This window comes from Malus sylvestris, chromosome 2, assembly GCF_916048215.2.
Source record: "Malus sylvestris chromosome 2, drMalSylv7.2, whole genome shotgun sequence".
Lineage (NCBI taxonomy): Eukaryota > Viridiplantae > Streptophyta > Magnoliopsida > Rosales > Rosaceae > Malus > Malus sylvestris.
Genome location: NC_062261.1, coordinates 16,295,410 through 16,322,518, shown reverse-complemented (window position 1 = coordinate 16,322,518; position 27,109 = coordinate 16,295,410). Strand labels below are relative to the sequence as shown.

The following is a 27,109-nucleotide window of genomic DNA, read 5'->3' as shown; positions in this document are numbered from 1 at the left end:
CCACTAGTGTAAATATTTTAAATTGAAGATCAAATTCATTCATTGTATTCATATAGGGTCAAGGAGTGTAACTGTAAAACATCATCAAAATCGGAGTTAAAAGAATCGTTAAATCATGATTTTTCATTGATAACCGTCAAACAGTTTTATCCCGTTAATTGATCTCTGAATGTTTGTTTTTTGCGATTTTTGACGTATGCGATCTTGAAGCATATACAAACAAGTTTGACGGTTGGATCGTTAAAATTAATTTCGTAGAATGCATATCTCATCAAAACGATAGATTCACTAACATTTAGAGTTTATTTATATTTTCATTTAAGTATAACATAAGATTTTGTGGTATGCACTAGTGTAAATATTTTAAATTGAATATCGAGTTCATTCATTGTATTCATATAGGGTCAACTAGTGTAGCTATAAAAAAAATCATCAAAATCGGAGTTAAAATAACCGTTAAATCGTGATTTTTTTTTTTGATAACCGTTGAAACGTTTTGTCCCATTACTTGATCTCTGAATGTTTGTTTTTTGTAATTTTTGGCATATGCAATCTCGAAGTATATACAAACATATTTGACGATTGGATTGTTGAAACTAGTTTTGTAGAATGTGTATCCCATCAAAACAATAGATTCACTAACACTTAAGAGTTTATTCATACTTTCATTAAGTATGACATAAGATTTTGTGGTATCCACTAGTGTAAATATTTTAAATTGAAGATCGAGTTCATTCATTGTATTCATATAGGGTCAGGAGTGTAACTGTAAAAAATCATCAAAATCGGAGTTAAAATACCCGTTAAATCATGATTTTTCGTTGATAACCGTCGAAAAGTTTTGTCTCATTACTTGATCTCTGAATATTTTTTTTTTATGATTTTTTGTTGATGCGATCTTGATGCATATACAAACAAGTTTGACGATTGGATCATTGAAATTAGTTTCGTAGAATTCGTTCAATGGTATATATATATATTTATTAAGTAGATTTAAATTTATTTATTTTGTACATATAACACTTAAGAAATTGAATGGTATGTATATTTAAACCGATCCAATGGTCACCAATTTTTTATATTTAATTTAATATATATATATATATATAATTATTATAGTATTTTTTTTAGGGTTATAAAATTATAACATTAATATTTTGCTTATCGTGTATCGTGTTACCCACGTGTATACCCGAACCAACCCGTTATCTTAACATGTGCTTATCAGGTTACCCGATAATGACCCGATTCGTTATCGTGTCAATCCAAACACCTATTAATTTCGTATTGTGTCGTGTCTGGTTATCGGGTTGTGTCAGAAATTACCAAACCTACTGTCAATAGAGCTCTACCACGAGTCTTCAACCCAATCTCTGTGTTGATCATCCTCTGGGCCTCCACTGTTTTTGCTAACTTTTGGGTTGGATCAATTTGGATTGGAATTAGCGACAAGGATTTATTCACAACATTCCATGTTGCTAGCCCCACAGTTGGTTCACGAGTTTTCTTTGCTTTTTTAGGACTAGAACAGGCACCTTAATCTTTATATACACTTATATATTATGGATATAAAAACGTGGTCAAAAGACAGATGGAGAGGTTATTTTCATAATCTTTTCAATGAAGGACATGAAATGAGTACTTCTTTGGGGGAGTTGAGTAACTCAGAAGAGTGTAGAAACTACTCGTTTTACTGCCGAATTAAGAAGGAAGAAGTGGTTGTAGCATTGAAAAAGATGAAGCATAGAAAAGCAGTGGGCCCAGATGATATACTAATCAAAGTATGGAAAGTCTTGAGAGAAAATGGTATAGCATGGTTCACAGACCTTTTCAATAAGATTTTGAAAACGAAGAAGATGCCAAATGAATGGTGAAAGAGCACTTTGGTGCCTATCTATAAGAATAAGGGCGACGTACAAAGTTGCATGAATTATAGGGGTATTAAGTTAATGAGTCATACAATGAAGCTTTGGGATAGAGTAATTGAGCATGGACTGAGGCAAGAGACACAGGTCTTGGACAACCAATTCGGGTTCATGCAAGAGTGCTCAACCATGGAGGTAATCTATCTCTTATGAAGATCGATGGAAAGATATAAAGATATGAAAAAGGATTTGCACATGGTCTTTATAGATTTGGAAAAGCGTATGATAGGGTCCCAAAAGACATTCTTTGGAGGATTTTAGAGAAGAAATGAGTACGAGTAGCATATATCCAAGCTAAAATGGATATGTATGATGGAGCAAGAACTGTCGTAAGAACTCATGAAGGACAAACCGAAGGCTTCCCCATAACTGTAGGGTTACATCAAAGTTCACCTTTAAGTCCTTACCTTTTTGCATTGGTAATGAATGAGTTAACTGGATATATTCAAGATGATATTACTTGGTATATACTTTTCACAGACGATATAGTGTTGATAGATGAAATTCAGGAATAAGCAAATGCGAAGCTTAACCTTTGGAGAGAAGTGTGGGAATCTAAAAGTCTTCACCTAAGTCGATCAAAGACAAAGTATATGGAGTGCAAGTTCAGTGCAAATGGAGGCTCAAAAGGTGAATCTCTCAAAAAGCACTTTGAATAAAAAATTGTGCTTATTCTAAAATGCTCTTTTGATACATTTGTATGTGTACAACTCGGACATAGAAAACACTTGGGTAGATGCAACTGCAACCTGTATTAGATGATAAAAATCTACTTAATTAAAAGCTGTAATTGCAATTTGCAAAGCAACATCGTACAGGCAAAACCAAAGCTGCATAATTACAAATAAACAGCAACTAATTAGACTGGATTAGGTCAATTAGTTTGCTTCTTTGCACTAAATATTACATTTCAATATATTCATCTCCTCATAAATTAGAACTAAAATGGCATTGTCAACTTCGGTCTTCCGTGCTAATAATACAACTATGCGTACATTTTTTGCATTAGATCATTGGGACTGACTCGAAGCTGTCTGGCTCTCGTAATAAAAAAAGGGTTTGGCAAACACTTTCTTCTTCTCAAAGCTAAGTTAGCTAACAACCAAACCAAGCAAAGAATTGGACCAATTGGGTGGGTATTTTGTCCCATTTTTCCATTAAAAAAAAAAGCGCAGGGAGGAAAAGCACCCAAAGTTCCCTGAGGCTGCTCTCAACATTTTTTTTTTGGGTGTACTATCCACACAGCCTTTTTTACTTCTCACACACCTCTTGTTAATTTATGTCCGTTGATCTTCCTCAATTCATTTGATCCGACGGCCGAAAACTAAAAATGTGTGAGAGAAGTAAAAATGGGTGTGTGGATATCACACCCTTAAACCCTTTTTTTTCGCCAAAAAGATGGGCCTGAAGACGTAACGTTGGGCATTTTAAGGTTTGGTGCGCCTAAAATGGGTGGAACGCACTGTTCCACAGGACGAGAATTTTTATTGCCCCTCACCCTCTTGGAACGACTCGTTTCACATCCGTGGAACACAAAATTATAACATTTTAAAACAAAAATGCCCCTTTCCCATTGTCTCTTTCCTCAGATCCCAACCTCTCCATCTCCTTCTTCTTCCTTCTCGCTTCCATCCGAGCCCTAGTTTTCCACGGCATCTTTGCTCCCTCCCTTCATTTTCTCTACTTTTATTTTGTAACGAAGAAAAATGACAATACAAAATTCACAGAAATAGATTATTTCTAATACAGCAGCAGGTAGCGCTCGCGGTGGAGCAGCTGCTCGCCGTGAATTCGTACAACCCCGACATCCTTCCCAATCTCGAAAACTACGTCAACGAGCAGGTATGTATCTTTCTCTCCGTCTCTGTCTCTGTCTCTTCATTGACAGGAACCAATACTTGGGTTTGATTAATTTTGATTGAACGACTGGATTTATTTGGTTGTTTTTCAAGTTTCTTCGCAGACCTACAATCTCGATGCCAATCTTTGCCTTCTTAGCCTCTATCAGGTAATTTGAGAATTGGTTTTTAATTTTAATTGATTTTTGTTTTAGAATTACTGCGAAAGTGAATTCTTTTTAATTGGTTTATGTTTTGCAATCCATAATTTCCTGCAAAGATGAATGCTTTTTAATTGGTTTTGTTTTAGGATTCATAATTTACTGAAAAACGGAATTTTCGTTGGTTATTGTTTTCGATTATATAATTAAATGCAAATTCTTTAGTTGGTTTTGTTTTAGGGGGTGTATTCAATTGAGAATGTGAGAGATTTTAATGGATTTATAAGTCCATAGATTTTTATGGAGTTTAATTGATTTGTAGAGATTCCATATAAAATTTTGATTCAATTCCCTCGAAATCTCATGGGAAGATGTGAGATTTGTGGATGTTTAAAATACACTACGAAATCTCTCCAATTCCCTCTAATTTCTCAACTTTCTCAAATTCTTTAAAATAAATTTCTAATTGAATAGACCTAAAATGTTATAAACTTCTTTAAAATCTTAATTGAATACACTTGGATTTCTAAGGATTTTAATAAACTATTTTAAAATTCTAATTGAATACACCTAGAATTTCAGAGAATCACTTAAAATCCTGATTAAATACCCCTAGATTCATTAAAAGAATTAAAATCCCTTAAAATCCCAATGGAATACACCCCCCAGATTGTATGATTTACTGCAAAGCTGAATTCTTTGTAATTGGTTTTCGATTTTCGATTCTATAATTTTGCAAGTGCCGAAGAGTTTGCTGAGCGTGATGAACACTTACAATGCCAACGGAAGCCCTACAGTCTCTGCATCTTCGGCTGTGGCTTCACAATCATTCAATCTTTTGGTTCTGTTTCGTCCAACACGTACCAAACGCAAAACAGAACAATCGTCTTATTCCGTCCTACGCATACCAAAAATACACGAAACCTCCATTCTGTTCCATCTGCGTACCAAACGGTACCTTAGCGAAGACCTTTTTTTGGATCAAAATATAGACTTATTTATAATTTAATCGAAATGTTTATATGCAAGAATATTAAATAAAAATGCAAGGCTTATCTTGTCCCAAACAAATGAATCACTATGTTCAGCAGTAAAAGAGGCAATCGTGTGAGCAGCCAGGTTGCTATCCCGTGGCACAAACCCAATTTTGACATCTCCAATATACTTCACCAAAGAATCAATATCAAACAAAAAGACATTTCAAATCAGCATCCACTTCAACCCCCTTGTTAATCATTCGCAGCAGCACTTGGGCATCTGATTCAATCTCCAACTTCATAAATCCTTCGTTTTTGCAAAACACAAGTGCTGCACGAATAGCCTATGCTCCGCCAAGATTGCCGAATGAAAAGGCCTCTTCCTCGCCCGTCCTGCTCTTCGCATACACCTGGAAAATCTCGAATCACCCACTTATAACTCCGCAACCATGTCTTCGAATTCCATGATCCATCACAGTTTACTTTCAAAGTACCAACAGATGACTTAGAGGAAAGTGGGTCTTCAGCGACGAGCGGTGAAGACGATGGCAAAGGCGAAAGTGAGCCTCAGAGGCTTATGAGGGCTCAACGGAAGAGACTCCGCAAGAAGCAGCTCAATCTTGTTCGACGTAATGCCTCTGAGAAACCTGGCGCTGCTATCGCTGAGAAACCGGGTTAGAAAATGTTGGGAAGTGATCTTCGCACAATCTTGTTTAAATTATAAGTTTTAATTGAATAAATCAAAGGAGAATAAAAAGACTTAAATAAACACGAGTGCAGAAATCTTTTGGATTGTTTCGTAAACTAAATTATGGTTTCTGTTTTGGGTAATTTCATTTGAAATTTTGAAAACTGGAGTGAAAATTAACGCGAGATTGCGTTTGTTCAGGCAATGAGACACCTGCTTGCGGTAATCAGAACAAAGTGAAGCAAAGGGGGAAGGCAAAGAAGCAAGCTAAAGAAAGAGGGCAAGACTAAAACAAGGGCAAATGGTATGTCATATGCGCTCGCACAGAACGTTTTATTAAGATCAAATTATTTGCCATTTCACGTTTTATTCTAAATTACAATAAGAGGGATGCCCATATTTAGTAAAATCAATCATTTTTTTTTGTTCATAATATCCGGTTCCGTTTGGGTTGCCTTGGGTTGACATTGTTCAACCCAACCTTCCATCGAGCCTATCGGTTCAAACTGCTATAAATAGCACGAAGTCTTGGTATTGCGAACTTAGAACTTATTTTAATATTGAAAAGAGAAATATCACTAGACTGTAAGTTGTGGGAGCTTCCGATGTTTGTCAACAAAACTTATTGCATAGTGAGATGTGAATTTACAAGAAGTACATGAAATGAAATGTGAGGAAGGGAGGGGAGAGACATTTGGCCCAAGGAGAAGATCAAAAGAACTTGGACGATATCATGTGTAGCAATAACGGTGGGCAGTAGGGCAATTGGAAGCCTTGGCGGCCCCTAGGTGGATCCGCCAACGGAGATGTGAAAGCTAAAGAATCAATTGATACAACGCAAAGTAAACGAGGGTAGGTAAGGTAGCTATGTGACACCAAACCCCTAATAAAACAGTGATGAGAAATTAAGATTCGTCTGTGTTTCCATCCTTGTTTGATATAACTTCCAAGTCTTGAACTCCCCATTAAAAAAACAAGTATATTTATCATCATTCCTAACAACGATTAAGATATCATTAGGGTTTTCCCAAATTGTCATCATCATCAACAACTCCCCTATATACCTTTTGCATGGCCAAACACTTCCCCGCTCATAAGACAGATCCAATAATTTAGTCACTTTCCATACAATTTAGTCAACAAATCAGTCAACAGCTTTCATCATCCAATGAATCCAATCAGCATAAGTAATTGATTAATAAATCCACCTTTTACAAAAGCCGAATAAACAAAAGCCAAAAGCAAAAGCAATCAAACAAAAGCTATATGCTAATCTGCACCTTTTCAAAACTCGGCCGGGTAATCAAACGGCACCGGAGTGGCAGCACTCTCCCCCGCGCTCGGGTGCACGTACCCATATTTACGCAGCACCTGGTTATCCGCGAAATTCAACGCCTTCCGCATCCCGTCCCAGCACGACTCCCCGGAATACATCTCGTTGTGCATTCCGCTGCACGGCTGGCATCCCGTAAAGTGCGTGACGAACGGCCGCCTCCAGCTCCCCTTCCCGTACCCCGCCTCACGCAAGTACTCCTCCCTATACGCACCGTACTGTTCGCTCACCTTTTCCGCGTGCCTCCTCCTCAAACGCACCGCATTGTCCTCCTCCCCTCTCTCTATCTCGTCGTACCTGGCCTCGATCTTATCCAGCGTCCCCACGATCTCCGCCCAGTACCCTTCGAAATAATACTCGCTCTCCAGATAAATCTTGTCCCCCCATTTCTCCTTCTCCCTGTAGATCAAGTAAGCCAGGCCCGTCTGATCGTCCGACTCCGGGAACGCCTTGTCCTTGAACGTTGACCGGAGGGTCTCCCCCCACTTCTCGTACTCCGGCGTCTGCGGGCCCATGCTGGCCCACACCTCGAGGAAATCCATGGCCCACTGGGAGTTCCGGATTAAGAACACCCCAGCATTGAGCCCGGTCCAGCTGTGCGTCTCCATTACCAGGTGCGTCCACCCGTGGACGATGAGGTTGTGGTTTTTGTACCGGTCCAGCGGGAGCTTGAACTCCATATCGGTGAACAACGCGTCCGAGTCGACCCACCAGATCCACTCGGCCTCCGGGTGGGCCACCATGGCGGCCCGGATTACGGGGAGCTTGGCCCAGTAGTTCCCCATCCGCGGGTGCAGCAACGCGTTGTTGTAGAAGATTTCGTGGCCGTGGATTCTACAGTAGTCCACCTTGTTCTTGAAGAATCTCAGGAGGAGATGATCGCCGATAGGATTTTTACACGCGGACGGCTGGGATCCCGTCACCATCAGAATCCTTTCCCCCGCTCCCGACGCCAACGACGGGTGGTGCAGCAGCCACTGCCGCCGCTTCTCGTCCCAGTCCCGAACCGGCTGTCCGAGCGTGTACCGGACCTCCCGGTCATCGTAGAAGGTCCGGTTCCGGGGGTCCCGGCGGAGGTCAGCGTCGTCGGCGCATTGATCGGGTTCAGCAGCGGTTGGCGGCGGAGCGACCGTGCGGTTGAAATTGGGGATGGAAGAAGGGGTTACGAAAGTCCAGAGAGTGAGGAGGAGGAGAAGAGCGATAAATGCGCCGCCGAAGAAAAGCAGTCCGTCGGCGACCCAGGAAGACGGCCTTGCTCTGGCATAGGGTTTCGACATTTGAGGCAACTCAGGGGAGAGCATTGGAAATGGAAAATGCGACAGGGCTGGGTTGTTAACGGTGTCGTTTTGCGTCCATCGATGAAGGGTTTCGTACAGCTTCTATTCTGGTCCTCTGGATATGTTTAGCAGAAGGGTTTGAGAAGTGGGGGGAGTGTAGAGTGCATAGTCGGTTTAGTAGCGCTGAAGATGCTAAAGTGCGCCACGATCTACGGCATTCGTTGGGTCCCTTTGTCTGGCCTACACCTTGATCAAGCAGACACGTGTATGTATGTGTTTATGAACCGGCACCTTCGTGGGTAGAAATTAGAATTTTGTCGCTTTTACTTTTATGACCCACACCACGTTACTTTACAGTGTGGGTGCGACTCACAAGAAAGGAATGAAGGAAGGTATTATGGTCATTTAGGTGCACTTTATTGTGATATTAATAATGAACATGGACTTGTTTGGAATGAAAAGGAAATCTAAAACTTATATTATTGGAGATAAATGTTTTGGAAATTTTTTCAAAAGTAAGATTTTTTATGAATTTTTCAACATTTTTTATTTTTGACATAATATATTTATATATCGTTATAAAAATTGTGTTGAAAACATAAGTTGACAGAGAATTCATGCAGAATTTTACTTTTAAATTTTTTTTAAAAATTCTGTAAAAGGATTTCTTTTATTTGGAAGGAATTGGTTTGGCAAATAGAGTTGGCATAGTGTTGAATTGAATTAGTTATGATGTTGATTGATAATTACCCAGACAGGTGGCAACATTCAAACAAGTGATGAACATGAGATTTTAAGCTTATAAAATTGCAACCCACCAATGCAAATTATTGTCACATAATCTCTAGTTCAAATCGTCAAAGTGTTTATTCCTCCATTTGAGGGTTTTGTATCTGATTCTCGCCATACCACGTGTATAAAGAAAACTTCAAGTTCATAATTAGTTTACTTATATTCATAAGATAGTAATATAAATGATGGATAAATTTTGATGTGTATCCGGAACACAAAAATGATACATAACGTATTATAATATAAGTAAACGATAAGATTGATATGTCCCATATTATGCTCCAAAGGAATGAGAGGCAATAATGGATTTTTACTAAATATTTACATATATAAATTATGTAATATATATTTATATTTTTTGGTACAGTACAATAATATCATTAGTAATGTTATCAAATATCAATACCGTATAAAAAAAAATCGGTTTAATACAATACCGTGCCATTACAATTGACACAATATCGGTATGGTACAGTTAACAATTCCGTTGACACGGTAATTTGATAATAAATTCCATCCCAATTAGCATTACCCTTTTCAATGTCTCCACTTTATAACACATGATGTACCACCTTATGTTCTGGATACACAAAAAAGTCTCTCCAGATGATGGTGCAACTGCAATGAGTTAACATAAGCATGAGTTCAGAGTTACATTTTCCCCTAGTTATAACCAACAAAAAAAAAAAGAGAAGATTTTGTAATATTCAATTTAGCTTTTTTTTTCCCTACAAAAATAGTTTTTTTCTTTCCCCCATTTTCTATATACAAATTACATTGTGAAGGGGAAGTTAGACTTTAGTTCATATACAGATATAAATAATCTTAACCATCAAAATTACAAGTTCTTAATAAAAAATGATTAGCATTGAAAAACAACAGAGTTTAGCATCTCAAATCCGAACTCTCGATGACAGCTAGAAGGGATCGCTAGACAAGCAATCAGACCAACAATAAATGTTTAATGATAGTGAAAAAAAAAAAGAAAAAAAAAAAAAGCCACACCTAGCTCAATTTGTTGACTGGTAAGCACATGGTAAGGAAACATAATAACTACAAGGTGAAGCATCTTACATGAAAACTGGAGATAATGTTTTAAAATTACAAATTAATAATACTAATCTTCATATTAGTATGGGTCAGTCTTATTAATATACTTATACAGAAAAACAACCAAAACCATAAGTAAACAGTGGAGATTAACACTAACAGATACCAATGTCAGAAGATTCGCAACATAATCACTTACATAAGTAGTTTTTTAACCTGTTTAATATTGTCTGAAGTGGGACCCTTCTTGCCTTTGTAATCCTTTATATTTTATAAAATTACACCACTACATTGTTGACAAGTATAATGAAATTCTTACCTTTGGGAAAGAAAAAAATTAAACGGAATTTTTTTTTCCAAATGTGATCGTTACACCAATCAAGAATGACACATTGTTTATAAATAGTGACCACTTACAAACCAATAATCATGTGTTTTTTATTGACCAAAGTTTTCTAATTTGGCAGCATTTCCCATTTCATAATATATTACAGACCTTCGCTTCTACACTCCACGAAATCTAAGGATCATTAGTTGAAACTTGAAATCAAATACATTGTTTTTTCCGATTTTTTTATTCTCAATAAAATATGATTACTTGTAGGGGACATATTTCATCAAATACAACATGTACAACCAACAAAAACACAACTACGCTTATTATCTTTCTATAATTTAAAACCCCACAATTTAATTAATTAATCAAACGTTACAACATAACAGAAACAGTTGACGAACTCAAATCAAGGTGCACAAAACCATAATTTCGAAGTACTTGATTATCCGCGAAATTCAAAGCCCTATTCATCTCGTCCCAACACGAATCCCCGGTATACTGTGGATTGTGCTCTCCGCTGCACGGTTGACACCCGGTAAAATGCGTCACAAACGGTCTCCTCACGCGCCCCTTAAGATACGTCTCTTTTTTCGCACCGTACCACTCGTTCACTTTCTCCGCATGTTTCCTTCTCAAACCGCTGTCGTTTCGCTCCGTCTCGGCGTAACTCTCGGTGAAGTTATCGTACTTCCCCACTACCCCTATCCAATAAGCTTCCAAGTAGTACTCCCACTCCAAATAAGTCTTTTTCCCCCACCTCTCCTCATCCGTGAAGAGCAAGTAAATCAGAGCGGATTGATCGTCTGGGAGTGGGAACGGCTTGTCCTTGAATACCGATGTCAATATTCGGCCCCAGTTTTCAAAATCCGAGGTCTGTGGGCCGATCGAGGCCCATTCATCAATTAAGTCCATGGACCATTGACAATTTCGAATTAACAACACCCCGGCATTAAGCCCGGTCCAACTTTTATTATCTTTGTCCCCATAAACCATATTGGGCCAACCGTGGACTACAAGGTTGTGATTTTCATACCGGCCCAACGGAACCCTAAATTCCATGTCCGTAAAAACCGCATCTGAATCTATCCACCAGATCCATTCGGCTTCCGGGTGGGCCAGCATCGCGGCCCGAATAACCGGAAGCTTGGCCCAATAGGAGTCCATCTTGGGATGCAAGTGCGCGTTGTTGTAGAAAATCTCGTGTCCATGTAAACGACAGTAGTCCACCTTGTTCTTGAACAGCCTCAGAAGAAGATGATCGCCAATCGGGTTCTTACACTTGGACGGCTGCGATCCGGTGACGAGGAGGACCTGGTTCCGCGACCCGGAAGCGAGCGACGGATGTAGGTCCAGCCAAACGCGCCGCTTCTGGTCCCAGTTCCTGACCGGGCTTTCTATGAAGTAGCTCAGTTCCGGGTCGTCGTAGAATGTAGTGTCGATCGGGTCGGGTTGTGGATTCGGGTCGTGGGTGGCGTATCCCGAGCCGGGTATAGGAAAAGGGAGGAATCCGAAATTGGGTTTGTGATGGTACATGGCGATGAAGCACCAGAAGAACCAGACGGAGAAAAGGGCGATGAATAGGCCAGCGAGGAAGGAAAACCCGTCGGTGCAGGGTCGGGATTGGTGGGTGGGTTTCGCCATTGGAAGGTGTTTGGGAGGTGGGAAGGTGGAGTAAGTGGGAAGAGTGGGATAGGATTAGGATGCATATTTGAAGAGAGAGAGAGAGAGAGAGAGAGAGAGAAGGGGGGATTGGGATTCTGGGGATTTGGGGATTTGGGGATTTTTGTTAATGTGAGACAAATGCCTAAAATTGGAAGTGGGAATTGAATTTTGGGGAGACGTTTATGGGAGAAAGGGGATTTGTTTCCGAAAGGAATGAAGGTAGAAAGGGCAAGTAATCATTGCAGTGCCGGTTGTGATCTGGGATTTTATGAACATAAATGAATGACCGAATGATAGAGAAAGGAGGAAGAAAGATGAAGTTTGGACTCTGGCCTGCTACTTTATATGGCTTAAACTAAACGCAGAATGCCAATGTAAAGGAGTAAAAAATTTGGATGTTCTTTTTTGTTTTCTACAACATGCTACTCACTGCGTTTTAAGTTTAAACTTACCGTATTTCGAAGCAATTCTCTCTTTTTTAGCAATTTAGATGAATTTATTTGTTGGTTAGTTCAGGTTAGAGATGGTTCATTGTGAGACCCTAAAGTATGGAAGGACAAACCCCTAATGTGGCATCTCCTTTGATTGTGTAGTTATGAATATGATTGATGATTGCCGAAGCTTTACAAATTTAATTTAGTTGGATTTTTCATGATTTTAAATAATTTGCTAATTATGCTTATTTAATTTAACACGTTCGGATCACATGTGAGGCGTTTCTTAAACAATTTAGTTGACTTTGTGAGTTGATATTGAAAAATCTGTAAAATTAAAATAGAACTTTAACCAAACTACAATATCAAAATCAGTTAATTTACCAAAACAAAATTAGAAATTCATTTATCAAATATTGCTTGGATCTACTTAAATATACAAATTTTCTTCCCATTAATTTCCACGCTAATAAATTCAGAAAGTATGGATGAACGGGAAAAGCGGATGCATTGGAAAAGGAAACGCGGTGTGAAAAATTGGCCGTATTCTTGTAAACAATAATTCCGATGGAATACATAACAAGAAGCTTTCATAGCTCAGTTGGTTAGAGCACCCGTTTAGTAAGCGGGAGGTCTTGAGTTCAACTCTCAATGAAAGCAAAAACAAATTATTTTTCCTCCCTTTTTGTTCACGTACTGCACTGCAATTCTTTCATACAGAAAGCGTACAAGAAAAAAAATAGAAATACTCCAATACGATGTTTCTTTTTTTCATTTTCCCAGGAACCAAACACGATTTTCTGTGCCCAATTCTAGTCACAAATCGGAAATCACATTATTTACGCTACACATAAAATAACAACAAACAGAGACCTTACAGTTACCCACTAATACTAGAGTCAAGAGGCAACCTTCCTAATTCACTAAATCAGCAACCCGCTAAGTCGCGCCACTTGAGGTACACCAGCCCTGCACGGTAATGGGTGTATGCCCCCGCCACTACCAATACGTGAAACAGCTGGTGGCTGTGCCCTGCTATGTCGAATTTCCCAGGCAGCCATCGTTCCGGAATCCTTGTGGCATAGACCAGGGCTCCCACCCCGTAGAGAAGCCCCATCAGAATCTCATACCCGGTTGTGTGGAGTGCCTCAGGTTGATCTGAAAACAAGATCAGCTTGTGCATAACAGGTAGAATCCCGGACAAGCCCATGCCAAGAAAAAGAGACACACGGACTATTCGGTATTCGGGATTTTGAAAGACTGGGATAAGGGAAACCAAAACTGTGGCAATTCCCAAGAGGGTTATGCATCCCATGTAGAGGGCGCACAAGAAAGGGTTACACATGAAACTGTAGTAGACGAGAGGGTAGAATGAGGTAGATATAAGGGCTGCAATTCCAGCATAGTCCATCCTGAGCATGATATACGACATGCGCTCAGAGTGGCAAGAGAGGAGATGGCATGCGCTGCTGGTCAGCAAACAAAACATGGCTCCCCCCAAGAAGGCAAAAAATGGCCATCTTGTGATTGGTCTAATCATCAATGGTGCTATTATGTTTGCTACATCCTCCTTCATGCTACGCTGCTTAAATCCAAACAACAAATTAAAGTATGTTAGCGGATGCATCTCCCAAAGTACATTAACATTGACAATGGAAAGTAGATTTATATGATTGGGGATTCTAACTGCGCATGCTTTTATATTATTTAATGCTCCAAGGGCTCACACAATTAGATTGTGCACGCGCCCGTGTGTGTGAAATAGGACACAACTATCAGTTAACTTTCCTACATATCATCTTACATGGACAGCTATGCGATAATTTGAGTAGCCAAACTATTAAGGGAAACCATTTTGCAAAACTCACATTTATACTAAAAAATCTCACATAAATGATACAATTCTAAGCACATTATGCTAGAAAATCAAAGCCTTGTAAATGGCACACTGGGGATGAGTGTGTAGATGTGAGGAACTAGATAATTAAATGCCAAAGGATCAAAATAAGTTGAAACATATTTCAACAATACATAAACTATTTATTGTTCATATTGAATTGGAGGAGAACGTCAAATAGTAAAATGTTCATTCAGGAAGAAAGAACCTATTGAACATAATGGAAGAATCTAAAAGCTTAAAAGGTATTACGAATGTATATAAATGGTCAGTGGATAAGTTAATATCATTGGATCTACGGCTTTAAAGGTCAAGCATACCAGCACACAGACATCAGTTTGGTTGCCATGGGAGAATCGTTGTGGCAAACAGTTTTTCAGAAGTTCCATAACATGCCAACCAGAGAGTGAGGGTAGCAGATCGATTGAAGTTAACGACGTCTTTAACTCTTCTCTAAGTCTGTTAAGATCTGGCATGTTGGGTAAGGAAGGGAGGCAGGTCATGAATTCTTCATGTAATTTGTGCAGATCCGCCTTTTTCAGCACATCAGGAAAATGCTGCAGAGCATGAAGATCAACGACCTCTGGAACCTTATTTGCAGTGTATATGGTCAAGGAAAGAAAAAGGAAGAATCCGATCAAGTGCCTGGAAAGCAATAATTTGTTAGAAAAGATTGTCCAACGTTGAAGTTTATGCCGTTCTAGTTCCGACATATCAGTTACCAAAAATATATTTTTACACAAAGTTAAAAAAAACCAACTGCGCACCTCTATAACAAAAAAAGGATACATAATTTCACATCAGAGAATTTCGTGGGTTTGACATAGAAATATGGAAGTCAACACAATTCTTGTGATCGAAGTAAATTGTCATATTCAACAGTTTAATCCACTACTGTTAACTCAGAAGAAACAAACAGTTTTTGCTTTCTCATTAAATATTACAAACTTCAAGAGGGGAAATATAGAAACTGTTTAAAATAAACTCCCGATTAATAGCTTTTATCTGAAAGCAACAGACCCGTTAACCATATTACTGGTGCAGACCAAATGATCACATAATGTCATATATGTACAACTAAACATTTCCAAATAATATATAAAAAAAAAAAGAAGACTCATATACAGACAGAGGCTTACGTCCAAACGTTCAGCGTCTCGTTGTGGATGGTAAACATACTAAGCAAGACCTGCTTCAATGGCCATTCAGACCGGTAATGGCCTAAGATGAACTCATTGTCCCTCAAGTAATTTGGCAAAGTGTGGTACTCAACCAGCTGATACTTCACCTTCTCCCACAGCCACTTTCCTTTGCCTTCCTTCGACGAAGATGCACGATTGTTCTCCAATGCTTCGGATGAAAGTTTTGGATCTTCAAATTCTTCGATTTCGCTCCCCATTTTCTGTTTAACCCCAAATCATACAATGTCACACTTAACACATTGAAAAATTCTCTCTTTCGTTGCCAAAGAACAATTATAAGGTACCAGGCAATGAACCCAGATCCTGAAGCATTGACCCTTATCAAATCCAACGTAAAAAATCGAAAAATGCATCAAATTTTTTATTTTTGAATTGAAATATGAACAATTGCAGAGAGAATGCAAACCCATTACAAAAAAATTTAGTCTTAAATCTAATTGTCCATTTTCTTTTGTTGCATTTTCTTGGAAACCAAAGCCAAATTAAAGGTACGCAAAATCCAGCATTAACAATCTAATCACAAATAGTAAGTAATGGTGGGAAATCAAAGCATGCCAAGCAAAACCCAGGTGAGAAAACGTACCGAAAAATCGAAGACCCGCCAGCTGAGAACAATCAAAGCAGCCCCAGAAGGAGATTCGTCTTCTTTCCCAGATGGGGTCTTCAGAGTCGGTCCTTTTTATATATATTTGTATAAATAATGGAGCAGTGATAATCAGAAGAAGGAGAATTGTCCTTGATAGAAATCACAAGAGGAAATTGGACGTGGGTGATTACAAATTAAAATACAGATTTGGGAATTGAGGGGAGAGATTCGATTGAGGAGATGCGGAGATGCCGGTGGAGGTCGATCGGGTGGGCCAGCAGACACTTATTAGTTGTTACCAAGTTTGGCACGTCTCGGAGGGAATTCAAGATATTTTGCCAAACTGCTTTGAGATTAAGCCAAGGCGGTGTTCGTACGTTAAAAGTTACGTGACACAATGCAATCTTTTGTTGAGAGATGTGTCCCATACGAGCAAGTCCACCCATAAGGACTTTGCGCCAGCATTCAGCGCATTTATCCACTCAAGTGAACAGTAATATACTAGCGTGAACAGTAATAGGCCAAGGCATCTCCACTCCTAAAAAAATGCGCTGGCACTCAGCGCATTTATTTGGTGTGTTTTTTTTTTAAGTTTATTTCGGATAAGATTTTTAACCAATTTCGGATAAAATTTCAAATAAACTTAAAAAAAAATACACTAAAATAAAATTACATAAACTCATCAAATAAACTATAAAAAAAACACACTAAAATGAAATTACATAAACTCATCAAATACACTTTATTCTTCAACCACAAACTTTATTCTTCAAATACACGATGAAGATGAATGTAGGGATGTATGGTTTATATGGACAAAAAAATTAAGGATGAGCTTTTTGGTATTTTTTTTTCACACAAAAAGTATATGAAAGCTTTGGTAGAAGGTGTAGAAAATATTGAAATGTGGCATAAGGTGGAAGATGAGGGTTAGGTATTTATAGAAAAAAAAAAACTTTTTTAAAATTTTACTGTATTTTTTAAAAAAAAAATTCTGTATTTTTTTATATTTTTTAATTAATTTTAATGTAGTTAATTAATCTGGACCGTTGGATTTGAAAAATATTCAAATCCAAGAGCCCAGGATCGGCCACGTGACCAACACCAACAAATGGCCCAGCTTCTTGGTCAGCCTATTTTGTGCTGGCCCAGAGACCAGCATGGGCTGGGTGCCAGTTTATTGCGCGGGCTGGAGGACTTAAACAGGATGCTGGGCTGCTATTTGGACAGGGTGCTGGGCAAAGTCCACTCCGGTGGACTTGCTCTAAAGCGCCATCAGGCTGACAAATTAATAGAAAATAATTTTTTATCCTTTCTTTTTTAACGTTTCATACATTTTTTTTGTTACTATATATTCTTTGATATTTTTTAATTCATTCGATATAACAATCAGAATTTAAGAGGCGTGTGTGCAGTGGCGAAGCCAGGATTTCTCAGGGGGAGGGGCGAACTTAAAACAGTGCAAGGTTAAAAAAAAATAGCAACAACTAAATCTTTGTATATAATAATGTCTTCCATAATTAATCAATAAAAACAAATTACAATTGTTGTCGACGAGGTTTCATGTCATGAAAACGTCGCATAATAGGCTCATTATCAATAAAAGCAAATACATCTCTCTCAATGTAAACAATCATGCTATCACTCAACCATTGATCTTCCATTTTATTATGCAATGGTGTTTTCACAATCTTCATAGCAGAAAAAGCTCTCTCCACCGAAGCGGTTGCAACCGGTAACACCAAAACCAATGTAAGAAGCTTATACACTAACATATAGCTTTCACACCTCCCAGTCTTCACTAACTCTTTTGCAAGATCACTGATTCCTCTCAATGATGAAAACTCACTATGCATCTTCATATCTTGAATGTAATTGTCAAGTTGAATTGGAAGATTCATAAGGTCCATACGATCAAAATCTTGAGGATAAAGTTGGGCTAAACGAACAATTTTTTCTTTGTCAAAATATGAAAAATTATTCACTGGACTCAAACATGCCATACAAAGAAGCAACTCGGTGTTTACCTCATTGAAGCGATCATTCAATTCCTTTAGTTGCATATCAAGGACTTGAAAATAGAGGTCTACACGATAGTAATGGAAGTTTGTGATTTTTGGAGCTTTACGCCTTGATTTTCCAGGTACGAAATGCAAATCCTCCATGTTAGGAATGACAATATCATGCTCCTCACAAAACTTTTCTACACCATGCAACAAGTCCCCAAAGTCATCATCTCTCAAGGATTGTAGTCTTTGCTTGCATACTTCCACTAACATCATCGCATTCACAATATCTTGATCTTTCTTTTGCAATGCTTGTGATAACTCATTTGTAATTCCCAATATAAGTCTCATCAAGAAAAGGTGAAACACAAAATCAAAAGTTTGTATGTCTTTGAATAACCCAGTAGCTTCACCGAGATTATCTTGGTTGCGATCACTTTTAATCCATTCAACCACCTCCACCACGACTTCAAACATAACAATAATACTAACTATAGTACCATAATGCGAGTTCCACCGTGTATCACATGGACGCATGAGGCTACTTTCTTGATTTAACCCTTTACCCGTTTCAAGATTACCAAGATGAAGAGCTTTTTGAATTTGTTCTTGTTGTTTCTCTCTCAATGCATCACGACGCTTGCACGAAGATCCAATAAGATTCACCAATCTATTAGCATTGATGAAGAAATTGGCAACATCCTCATTTTCCTTTGCCACAAATACAAGAGCTAGTTGGAGTTGGTGAGCAAAACAATGAATATAAAATGCTTGAGGGTATTTGTTCAAAATCTTTGTTTTAAGACCATTTAACTCACCTCTCATATTACTAGCTTCATCATAGCCTTGTCCTCATAACTTGGACATACTCAAATTTGTTGTAGCAAACAATCTCTCAATAGCCTCTTCAAGTGAGCTACTAGTTGTAGAGGAGACATGTTAAACACCTAAAAACTTTTCAATTGCTTCTCCTTTTTTGTTCACATAACGCAATACCACCGCCATTTGCTCTTTATTGGAAGCATCACGTGATCCATCAACCAAAAGAGAAAAAAATGTACCTTCCATATCTTTAGTGATTGCATTAATAGTTTCAATAGCACAAGCACGAACAAGATCCTTTTGAATATCGGAAGAAGTATATTTGAGATTCTTGGGACCATTCTCAAACACAACCTTTCTAACTTTCTCATTATGATCGGCAAGAAGTTGCATAAGCTCTATATAATTACCCCTATTGCTCGATTTCAAAGATTCATCGTGCCCACGAAAAGCCAAACCTTGTCGCAACAACCATCTTGTGCAATCAAGTGCTCCACTCAGTAAAGTGTGATAATTAACGCGAGCTTCATCAGTTTGCTTGATCATAAATGTTTCAATGTGTTGTTTTTGTGTCATCAAGTCTTTAGCTTGTTGCATAGCCTTATTATGAAGACTTCCAACACCTCCCTCGTGGACTCGAAAATTTTCGGGTCCTTTCCTCCAATTTGTAAACCCTTTTGTAGTGAACACATCACTTCCACTACCACCCGCTTTATCAAAATCACATTTAAAAAGATAGCAATAACGGCAAAATGCAGCATCTTTTACTATACTATACTCCAACCACTTAAAATTATCAAACCAACCTGTAATAAAACATCGATTGTCGCTAGCTTTCCTTGGCATGATGTGAGACTTAGGTTGACAAGGTTCCTTTTGAAGGTAGTATCTACGAATTGCTTCACGACAATTGAGTGGATAATCAAGCATTCGACGTCTCAGTCCAGGGTCTGCCTGAAGATTAGCTAATATTTCATCCAACTCAGTAATCTCACTTTGTTGTGCACTACTCGGAATACTAGAAGGTGGAGGAGGACTACCCGGAATATTTGAAGGAAGAGGAGGACTATCCGGAATATTTGGAGAAGGATTTAAGCACTGTTTCTTATAATATCGTTCCATTACGTAACTGTATAACGAAAGAAAAACAAATATATCTTAGACTCTTAGTCCTAGAGTAGACTACGAATTTAATTAATCAGTACCAACAATCATATCATATGAATAATCAATTTTTATTCTACAGTAGAGTATGTAGACTACAAATGTAATTAATAAGTACCAACAATGCATTTGAATGAGGGTTTTAGTTAGTTGAATTGGGGTTCATTATGTTAATGTATATATAATGTATCAATCCTCTTTTATGTACTTCAAAAAAAAAAAAATCAATAATCATAGTATTCATATGAATAATCTATAATCAATAACCATATAATGTATAACCTTGTAATCCTACATCAATTAAACAAAAATTTATATTCAATAATCAATTAGGGTTTGAAATAAATTAAAAAATTTACCTTAATTGGAATTTGGAGTGCCTATGCAGTGTGCTTGCAGTTGCAGATTGATGTGTCTAGTCTATCTGCTACAGGACAGAAGGTTTTGTCGTGTGGGGGGGGGAAAGGGGGGAAAAGGTGGGGTGGAGGGACTGACGGGATGGGATTTGGGGAAAAAGGTGAAGGGTTTTTAATTTGGTTTAGGGTTTAGATGGGGATAGGGACCAGTGGTCCCCCCGTTTATATATATTTTTTATTTCATTCAACCAAAACGACGCCGTTTGCCAAAAAATTTAAATTTTTTTTACCAGGCCCAAAACGACGTCGTTTTGGCCTGAATTTTAAAATTAAAAAAAAAAACCTCCCCGTCGTCTTCCCCGAGCTACCTCTGTTTCTGGTTTCAGAACCTGGTGCTCCCCAGTTTCCGGCCAAACCAGGGGGGTTCAAGCGTCGCTCCTGCCTTTGTTTTCCGGCGAGCGGAGGGGCGAACGCCCCCCTTCGCTCCTACGTAGCTTCACCTCTGGGTGGGGGGACTGACGGGATGGGATTTGGGGAAAAAGGTGAAGGGTTTTTAATTTGGTTTAGGGTTTAGATGGGGATGGGGACCAGTGGTCCCCCCGTTTATATTTTTTTTTTATTTCATTCAACCAAAACGACGCCGTTTGCCAAAAAATTTAATTGTTTTTTACCAGGCCCAAAACGACGTCGTTTTGGCCTGGATTTTAAAATTAAAAAAAAATACCTCCCTGTCGTCTTCCCCGAGCTACCTTTGTTTCTGGTTTCAGAACCCGGTGCTCCCCAGTTTCCAGCCAAACCAGGGGGGTTCAAGCGTCGCTCCTGCCTTTGTTTTCCGGCGAGCGGAGGGGCGAACGCCCCCCTTCGCTCCTACGTAGCTTCGCCTCTGCGTGTGTGGATAATATCATCCTATCAATAATAATAGAACACATTCGTGTCAAGCAAATAATATTAACTAATTTGTTAATGAACTTTGGCAGTTAAAAAAAAAAAGAGCCATGAGTTAGATTAAGTGAAAATATATGAATTCCAGAGAGTTATGTGATATTCGTGTTAAGTCTCAGAAGCATTGTTGTAAATAAGTAAATATTATAGGATTATTTTTTACACACCCACAACTTTATGGAGACAATTTCAACTTTGTCCCTCATTCTTCTGCATTTAAGATCCTCTCCGGATCCTTTTTGTGAGAATCACGAGAATCTTCCAATCACGTTCATTCATCGTACATCGTGCAGTCAGAAATTATTGTAAATTTTTTATTTAAAATTGAATGTACACAGTACCTGACAGAAACTAACCGCACGATATACGTTGAATAGACGTGATTGGAGGATCCTTATAAAGAAAATCGGAAGAATATCCTCATTCATTCTTTTGAAGCCACCCCACGTCCCCACCCCCAAAAACAAAAAACACACCTGGCAAGCCCAATTCGATGACCAAGTAGGGGTGGGCACTTAAAACCAAAAACCGAAACCGAAACACAAACCAAATCGGTTCACACCGAACGGTTCGATTTTGCAGTTTTGAAACGGTTTTGGTTTTGAAACCGAACCGCAAAGTAGGAAACGGTTGGGTTTCGGTTTTGGTTTTTGAAAACTGTACTGTAAATATTAATAGGAATTTAATTGAATGTCCATATTAGATGTTGAGTTTTAATTGGTTATTTATTAGAGTCCATACATTTAGTATTAGGGGTGTGCTATCCACACACCCCTTTTTACTACTCTCACACCCCTTATTAATTTATGTCATTTGATATTCTTTAATTCATCCGATCTAACGGCTTAAAATTAAAAAGGTGTGAGAGAAGCAAAAAGGGATGTGTGGATATCACACCCTTAGTATTAACTCAACCACACTAGAATATCATCATTCATCACCTTCTTTCTCTTCTACATTATATCATCACTCATTAGTAGGAGTGGGCACTTGAATGCATTGTCCTACAATGGATATGTGATCAATAGGTAAATGGTTCACACAAAGGACGTTGAGAAATTGATATTGCAAGGGAAATAATGCATAGCTTCCTCATAGATTTAAGGGTGCAACCATGCAAGTTTGTTTGTTGGGCAATTATAATATATATCTGCCATGAGTCCATGACATTGGATCATTGATACATGTTATCTACTGCACAGAGTATGCATGTAAAGTTGCAAACCGTTCATTCATTTCTTTTCCCAAGCCTTAAATTTTTGTGTGGCAATTGGTACCTAGCTAGTTTGGGAAAATGAATTAAGGGTTAGTTTGGGATTGTGGTGCTATTTTTTATTTTTATTTTAAAAAAAAAAACAACTTATTAAAAAACATCAAATGTGTTTGGTAAAAAAAAAAAAAAAAAAAAAATCTGTTTTTAAGAAACTATTGACAATGACAATAGAAAAACATAAAATAACATATAAAAAAAAGCACAAGTAGAGTCTACAATGCTTCTGAAAAATAGTGATTTTTTTTTTCAAAGCGTAGTAATCACTAATCAATGTCCATTTAATGAAATTTTTAAATGGCAAGTATACCACATATTTTACAAAATTAGAATCATTGTCCTACATTTCTCTTTGACCATTATTATTTTACATTAAACCATTTCTATTTGTCACTTAGTACTACAGTCTAGTGATATTCATTTTCCCTTATAAGTGAGAGGTCTTAGGTTTGATTCTCGCCAAAGGAAAACTTGAACCACATTATTGTTAGCCTATTGTGAAGCTTAACCCACGCCATCACCTCTTTAGTGTAGATAATATTGTTTGAAAAAAATACCATGTCTTTTTTAGTCATTTAACATATTCACACCAATTTATGTAAAAGTTTACCAGACATTGTTTTTTTTTTTTTTTTTTTTGTTGCCCTAAGATTCTAGCCATAATAATTTTACTCATATTCGTTTTTAGCGGAAATCAAGCTTAAAATTTTTCGCTTATAAATGAATAAAAATACCACTGGATCTTTTACCATGAGGCCACAAATAAGTTAACTATACCATATTAACTTACTTTATTTAGTTTTTTCTTCTTCAATGTCTCCTTAAGAATTGGTTGACCTCTCACTTATAAATGAATCATATTCTAGTATATATTAGTGCAATCCTCGTGGGAATGATCTCATACTTTCTTTCTACACTATGTGTTTGATCTTGTGCACTTGTGAGTTTAAAACGTGTAATTAGTAGCTTAATATTAAAGTTGCTAATTTCATAACAACTTTCTGGTACCGTTGCTGGGGATCGAATTTGATTATATTACTTACTTAATTGGATTGTTACACTTATAGTTGATTTGGATTTAAAGTTAATTGTTGCTTTTTTTTTTTATAATAGTAAATTATTTCTTAAGTCTCTTGTTTAGCTTATCCATTGTTTTTTGTTTTTGTAGAAAAGTGGAGCCACTTTAGCTTGTGCCGATACAAAAATTAAAGTTTGCGGGTGGTTTGCCATCTACATCTTTGCTTGCCCGTCTCCTTTAAACCCTCAACTCGAAGCCTAACCCTACCCTAAACGACAAAAGAGGGCAAGGTCTCTGGGGAATTCTCTAAAAGTGCCAAGAAAAGAAAGTCATTCAATAACTGTGATGGAAAGAGTGACAAGCAAGGGAATGGGCAAGAGAAGGCAACTTCTGCAACATCTCAACAAACAAGTACATCTCTTTCCTTTACTGTGTCTTTTCACATACGTTGTTGTGCTCGAATTTTAATTCTTGAAATGCTTGGCTTAGGTGGCAAGGAAAAGCGTTTCAATCAAAGGTTATGCAAGATGGTCCTTCACTACTACAAAAGTACCCAATATTGTCTTTTAAAAACGACAAGAAAAGCCCATTTATGTCGGAAATTAACAAAAATCCAACATAAATTCATGTAATGGCTAACAAAAGAACTGACAACATTGCTTGTGTCACGAAAATTCTTTTGTTGTCGGATAGGACTCTTAATCCGCCTAGAAAAAGGAGAGTCCATTAAACAAGAAAAGCAAAATGGTGTCGGATAGGAAACATTGGCATTGGTTACAAGTGACATTAATCATTCTGTCGGATTCAATCGACACTAAATTCTGAGAAATTCAGTCGGATACAAGGACAATTTTGTCGTCCATAACTGACAGAAAAAATATTAATGATAAAAAAAAATAAACATGACAATTTAAATAAACATAAACAAAACTAGTAATTGAATAAATAATAATAAACAAAATTAATAATTATCCATCATAATATATATTCATATATACATATAAGTTCGTTAATTATGTTTATAATCTTTTACTAATTATACAATTTGTAAGAAAAAAAATATACCTACTTTCGACTTCCTTTTCATCTTCCTTAATCAAGCGTCAATCCTTCATCAAAGGAATATTTTGAGGATCGTTGCCCTCAAAAGCAATAAACTTTGAAAAATGATCACTATTCAAACTTATGCATTTTCCGATGGAATCAAATTAACAGTTTTGTTTTCCTATCCATTTTGGGATTCCACATCTCCGAGTTCTCTGTTGAGGCATTGCTCCTTGTTAATAATAAAAAAAAATATTTGTGATGCATGTGGATTCAAATTTCTGCCTTTATTTGATTGACGAATCTGCACCTGCAAAATAATAACACCTAAGATTAAGGCCAAAAGCCTCACGCGTCTACAATGAAAGGGGGCTTTGGCTGAAGAATCTCTGATGCCAAAGTTAGAATTCCAAGAAGAATGTGTTTGAGTGTTTGTGGGAAGCAAAAAGCCTCTTTAGGGGTAACTAAAGCTTATTGAATTTTGGAGATAAATGGAGAAGTGGGAGGTCATGCGTAGTATTTCCCCAGGTTATAGGCATTCCACCATTTGTCGATCTCTTTGTCGTTCATGGTGCTTAGGGTGTACCTATTCTTGCCACCTGCTCTGCTGACTTTGTATAGACCTTCCCATATATGATTAATCTTTTTGGAGCCTTCTCTTTAGGTAGTGATGAATGTTTTTCTTAGGACCAGATCTCCAGGTTGAAACTGCCTAATCTTTGCCCTTTTGTTGTAGCTAGAGAGGAGCTGCTGCTGGTAGGCTACAATGTGGGTGATAACCTTCTCGCGTTCCTTCTTTGCTAGTTCTAGATTTGTTGCCATCTTATTTTTGTTCTGCTCAAAAGTTGGCAATATGGTGCTGATGCTCGGCACGATGACATTGGGAGGGATAATTGCTTCTAAATCGAATGCCAATGAGAAAGGAGTTTCACCGGTTGCTTGTCGTTTGGTTGTACGATACGCCCATAGGACACCGGGAAGTTTGTCTAGCCATTTTCCATGCTTGTCTGTGAGGGATTTCTTGAGGCAATCTAGGATTGTCTTGTTGGATGCCTCCGCCTACCTGTTGCCTTGAGGATATCTAGGCGTAAACATATGCTGTTTGATGCCATATTTCTAGAAGAAATTTGCCAAGTCTTTGCCCACAAATTGCGGGCCATTGTCAGTGACGATAGATTGAGGGATGCCGAGCCGGCAAATAATGTTCCTCCATATGAAGTGCTATATGTCTAATTGAGTAGTGATGGTCATAGGCTAGGCTTTTACCCACTTGGTGAAGTAGCCGGTAGCCACGATCATCATGCATCTGCCCCCAGTAGCAGGCGACATGGGCACTACCACGTCGATTGCCCATTGCATGAATGGCCATGATCTTATTTATGGGTGGAGCTCGCTGGCAGACAGTGTGGGTACAGGCTTGAAACGTTGGCAGCTGTCGCACTTTTGAACAAATTCCTTAGCATTTTGATGCATAGTGGGCCAATAATAGTTAGCGTTGAAGACCTTCTATGCTAAGGATTGACCTTCTGAGTGGTTTCCACAAACTCATTCGTGGATTGAGCTCAGAACTTTTAAGTCGTCAAGAGGTGCTAGGCAGCGAAGATGTGAGCTTGAAAATGACCTTTGGACGAGAATGTCGTTCCATATGTAGTAGCGTGCCGCCTTTTTTTGGAGATTCCTAACTTCTAATCTATTTGCAGGGAGTGCCCCATTGATTAGGTAATCGATGATGAGATCTTGCCAGCTTGGTGTTGTGTTGACTTGTAAAACCTCGACTATTGGTTTTTCTTCTATACTCAATTTTCCTAAATACTCAATTAGGATGGAGCGTCTGAACTAGTAGTCCAAAGCAGTGCCTAAAGCTTCTAAGACGTCTGTATGAGCGTTGTCTGCCTATGGCACTTGTGTGAGGGTGTAAGTCTAAAACTCCTCAAGTTACTTTCATACCTTCTCGAGATATAGTGCCATCCTTGGATGCTTTGCTGCATACTCCAGGGTAATCTGGCTAGTGATAAGCTGAGAATCGGAATGGATTGTGAGCTTCTTGACTGCCAGATCTTATGCCATTCAGAAGCCTCTCAATAAAGCCTCGTACTCTAATTTGTTGTTTGATGCCTTGAAGCCTAGAGTGATTGCCTGCTCGAGCACCGAGCCATCGGGGGTGATAAGAACCAAACGTGCACTAGAATCTTTGTAGTTGGATAAACCGTCGACGTGTCGGCGCCAAAAGTTTTTGTCATAAAGGGTTGGTTTGGCCAAGGCATGCTCGAAGGCATCTTTGGGTTGTGTCATTACGTCTTCCAGGCCAAGAGTGAACTTTGCTATGAA

The 27,109-nt window shown here is 38.2% G+C and overlaps 4 protein-coding genes, 1 long non-coding RNA gene and 1 other non-coding gene across 8 annotated transcripts; 2 read left to right on the top strand and 4 right to left on the bottom strand.

Moving 5' to 3' along the window:
* The first annotated feature begins 4,890 nt into the window (after positions 1-4,890).
* Positions 4,891-6,022, top strand: LOC126611402 (uncharacterized). 2 transcript variants are annotated; one of them, XR_007618828.1, is made up of 2 exons: positions 4,891-5,575; positions 5,791-6,022. It is a non-coding gene; the product is annotated as an uncharacterized LOC126611402 (long non-coding RNA). The 2 variants fall into 2 exon arrangements; XR_007618835.1 differs by having other exon boundaries at positions 4,891-5,585.
* Positions 6,023-6,690: 668 nt separating this feature from the next.
* On the bottom strand, positions 6,691-8,399 carry LOC126611394 (galactomannan galactosyltransferase 1-like). The gene is given in 3 exon segments (XM_050279673.1): positions 6,691-8,292; positions 8,294-8,341; positions 8,343-8,399. Coding segments are annotated over 3 exon segments (1,491 nt in total). The 5' UTR covers positions 8,367-8,399; the 3' UTR covers positions 6,691-6,873.
* A 2,163-nt stretch (positions 8,400-10,562) lies between these two features.
* LOC126610880 (glycosyltransferase 6-like) lies at positions 10,563-12,315 on the bottom strand. Its single transcript, XM_050279031.1, has one exon. The coding sequence runs from the start codon at positions 12,017-12,019 to the stop codon at positions 10,751-10,753; it is 1,269 nt and encodes a 422-aa protein (XP_050134988.1). The 5' UTR covers positions 12,020-12,315; the 3' UTR covers positions 10,563-10,750.
* A 745-nt stretch (positions 12,316-13,060) lies between these two features.
* On the top strand, positions 13,061-13,134 carry TRNAT-AGU (transfer RNA threonine (anticodon AGU)). The gene has a single exon. It is a non-coding gene; the product is annotated as a tRNA-Thr (tRNA).
* An 86-nt stretch (positions 13,135-13,220) lies between these two features.
* On the bottom strand, positions 13,221-16,452 carry LOC126610919 (heptahelical transmembrane protein 4-like). Of its 2 annotated transcripts, none has more exons than XM_050279081.1 (4): positions 16,157-16,452; positions 15,511-15,773; positions 14,692-15,016; positions 13,221-14,059 (listed from the first exon to the last, which is right to left on the bottom strand). In XM_050279081.1, exons 2-4 carry the CDS (start codon positions 15,768-15,770, stop codon positions 13,403-13,405), a joined length of 1,242 nt encoding a protein of 413 aa, XP_050135038.1. In that variant the 5' UTR covers positions 15,771-15,773; positions 16,157-16,452; the 3' UTR covers positions 13,221-13,402. The 2 variants fall into 2 exon arrangements, with proteins under 2 accessions (XP_050135038.1, XP_050135047.1); XM_050279090.1 differs by having other exon boundaries at positions 13,221-14,056; positions 16,157-16,450.
* A 905-nt stretch (positions 16,453-17,357) lies between these two features.
* On the bottom strand, positions 17,358-18,990 carry LOC126601680 (uncharacterized). The gene is made up of 2 exons (XM_050268425.1): positions 17,848-18,990; positions 17,358-17,423 (listed from the first exon to the last, which is right to left on the bottom strand). Exons 1-2 carry the CDS (start codon positions 18,988-18,990, stop codon positions 17,358-17,360), a joined length of 1,209 nt encoding a protein of 402 aa, XP_050124382.1.
* Between the last annotated feature and the right edge of the window lie 8,119 nt (positions 18,991-27,109).

What these genes read in the sequence shown, in the direction of transcription:
- LOC126610880 (XM_050279031.1), bottom strand. Translation starts at nt 12,019, where the DNA reads ATGGCGAAACCCACCCACCAATCCCGACCCTGCACCGACGGGTTTTCC.
- LOC126610919 (XM_050279081.1), bottom strand. Translation starts at nt 15,770, where the DNA reads ATGGGGAGCGAAATCGAAGAATTTGAAGATCCAAAACTTTCATCCGAA. An exon ending in GAGACGCTGAACGTTTGGAC is followed by an intron (nt 15,017 to 15,510) that starts GTAAGCCTCTGT and finishes ATTGCTTTCCAG; the next exon opens with GCACTTGATCGGATTCTTCC. An exon ending in AAACTGATGTCTGTGTGCTG is followed by an intron (nt 14,060 to 14,691) that starts GTATGCTTGACC and finishes TTTGGATTTAAG; the next exon opens with CAGCGTAGCATGAAGGAGGA.
- LOC126601680 (XM_050268425.1), bottom strand. Translation starts at nt 18,990, where the DNA reads ATGAGAGGTGAGTTAAATGGTCTTAAAACAAAGATTTTGAACAAATAC. An exon ending in CTTTTTCTGCTATGAAGATT is followed by an intron (nt 17,424 to 17,847) that starts GTGAAAACACCA and finishes ATGGCGCTTTAG; the next exon opens with AGCAAGTCCACCGGAGTGGA.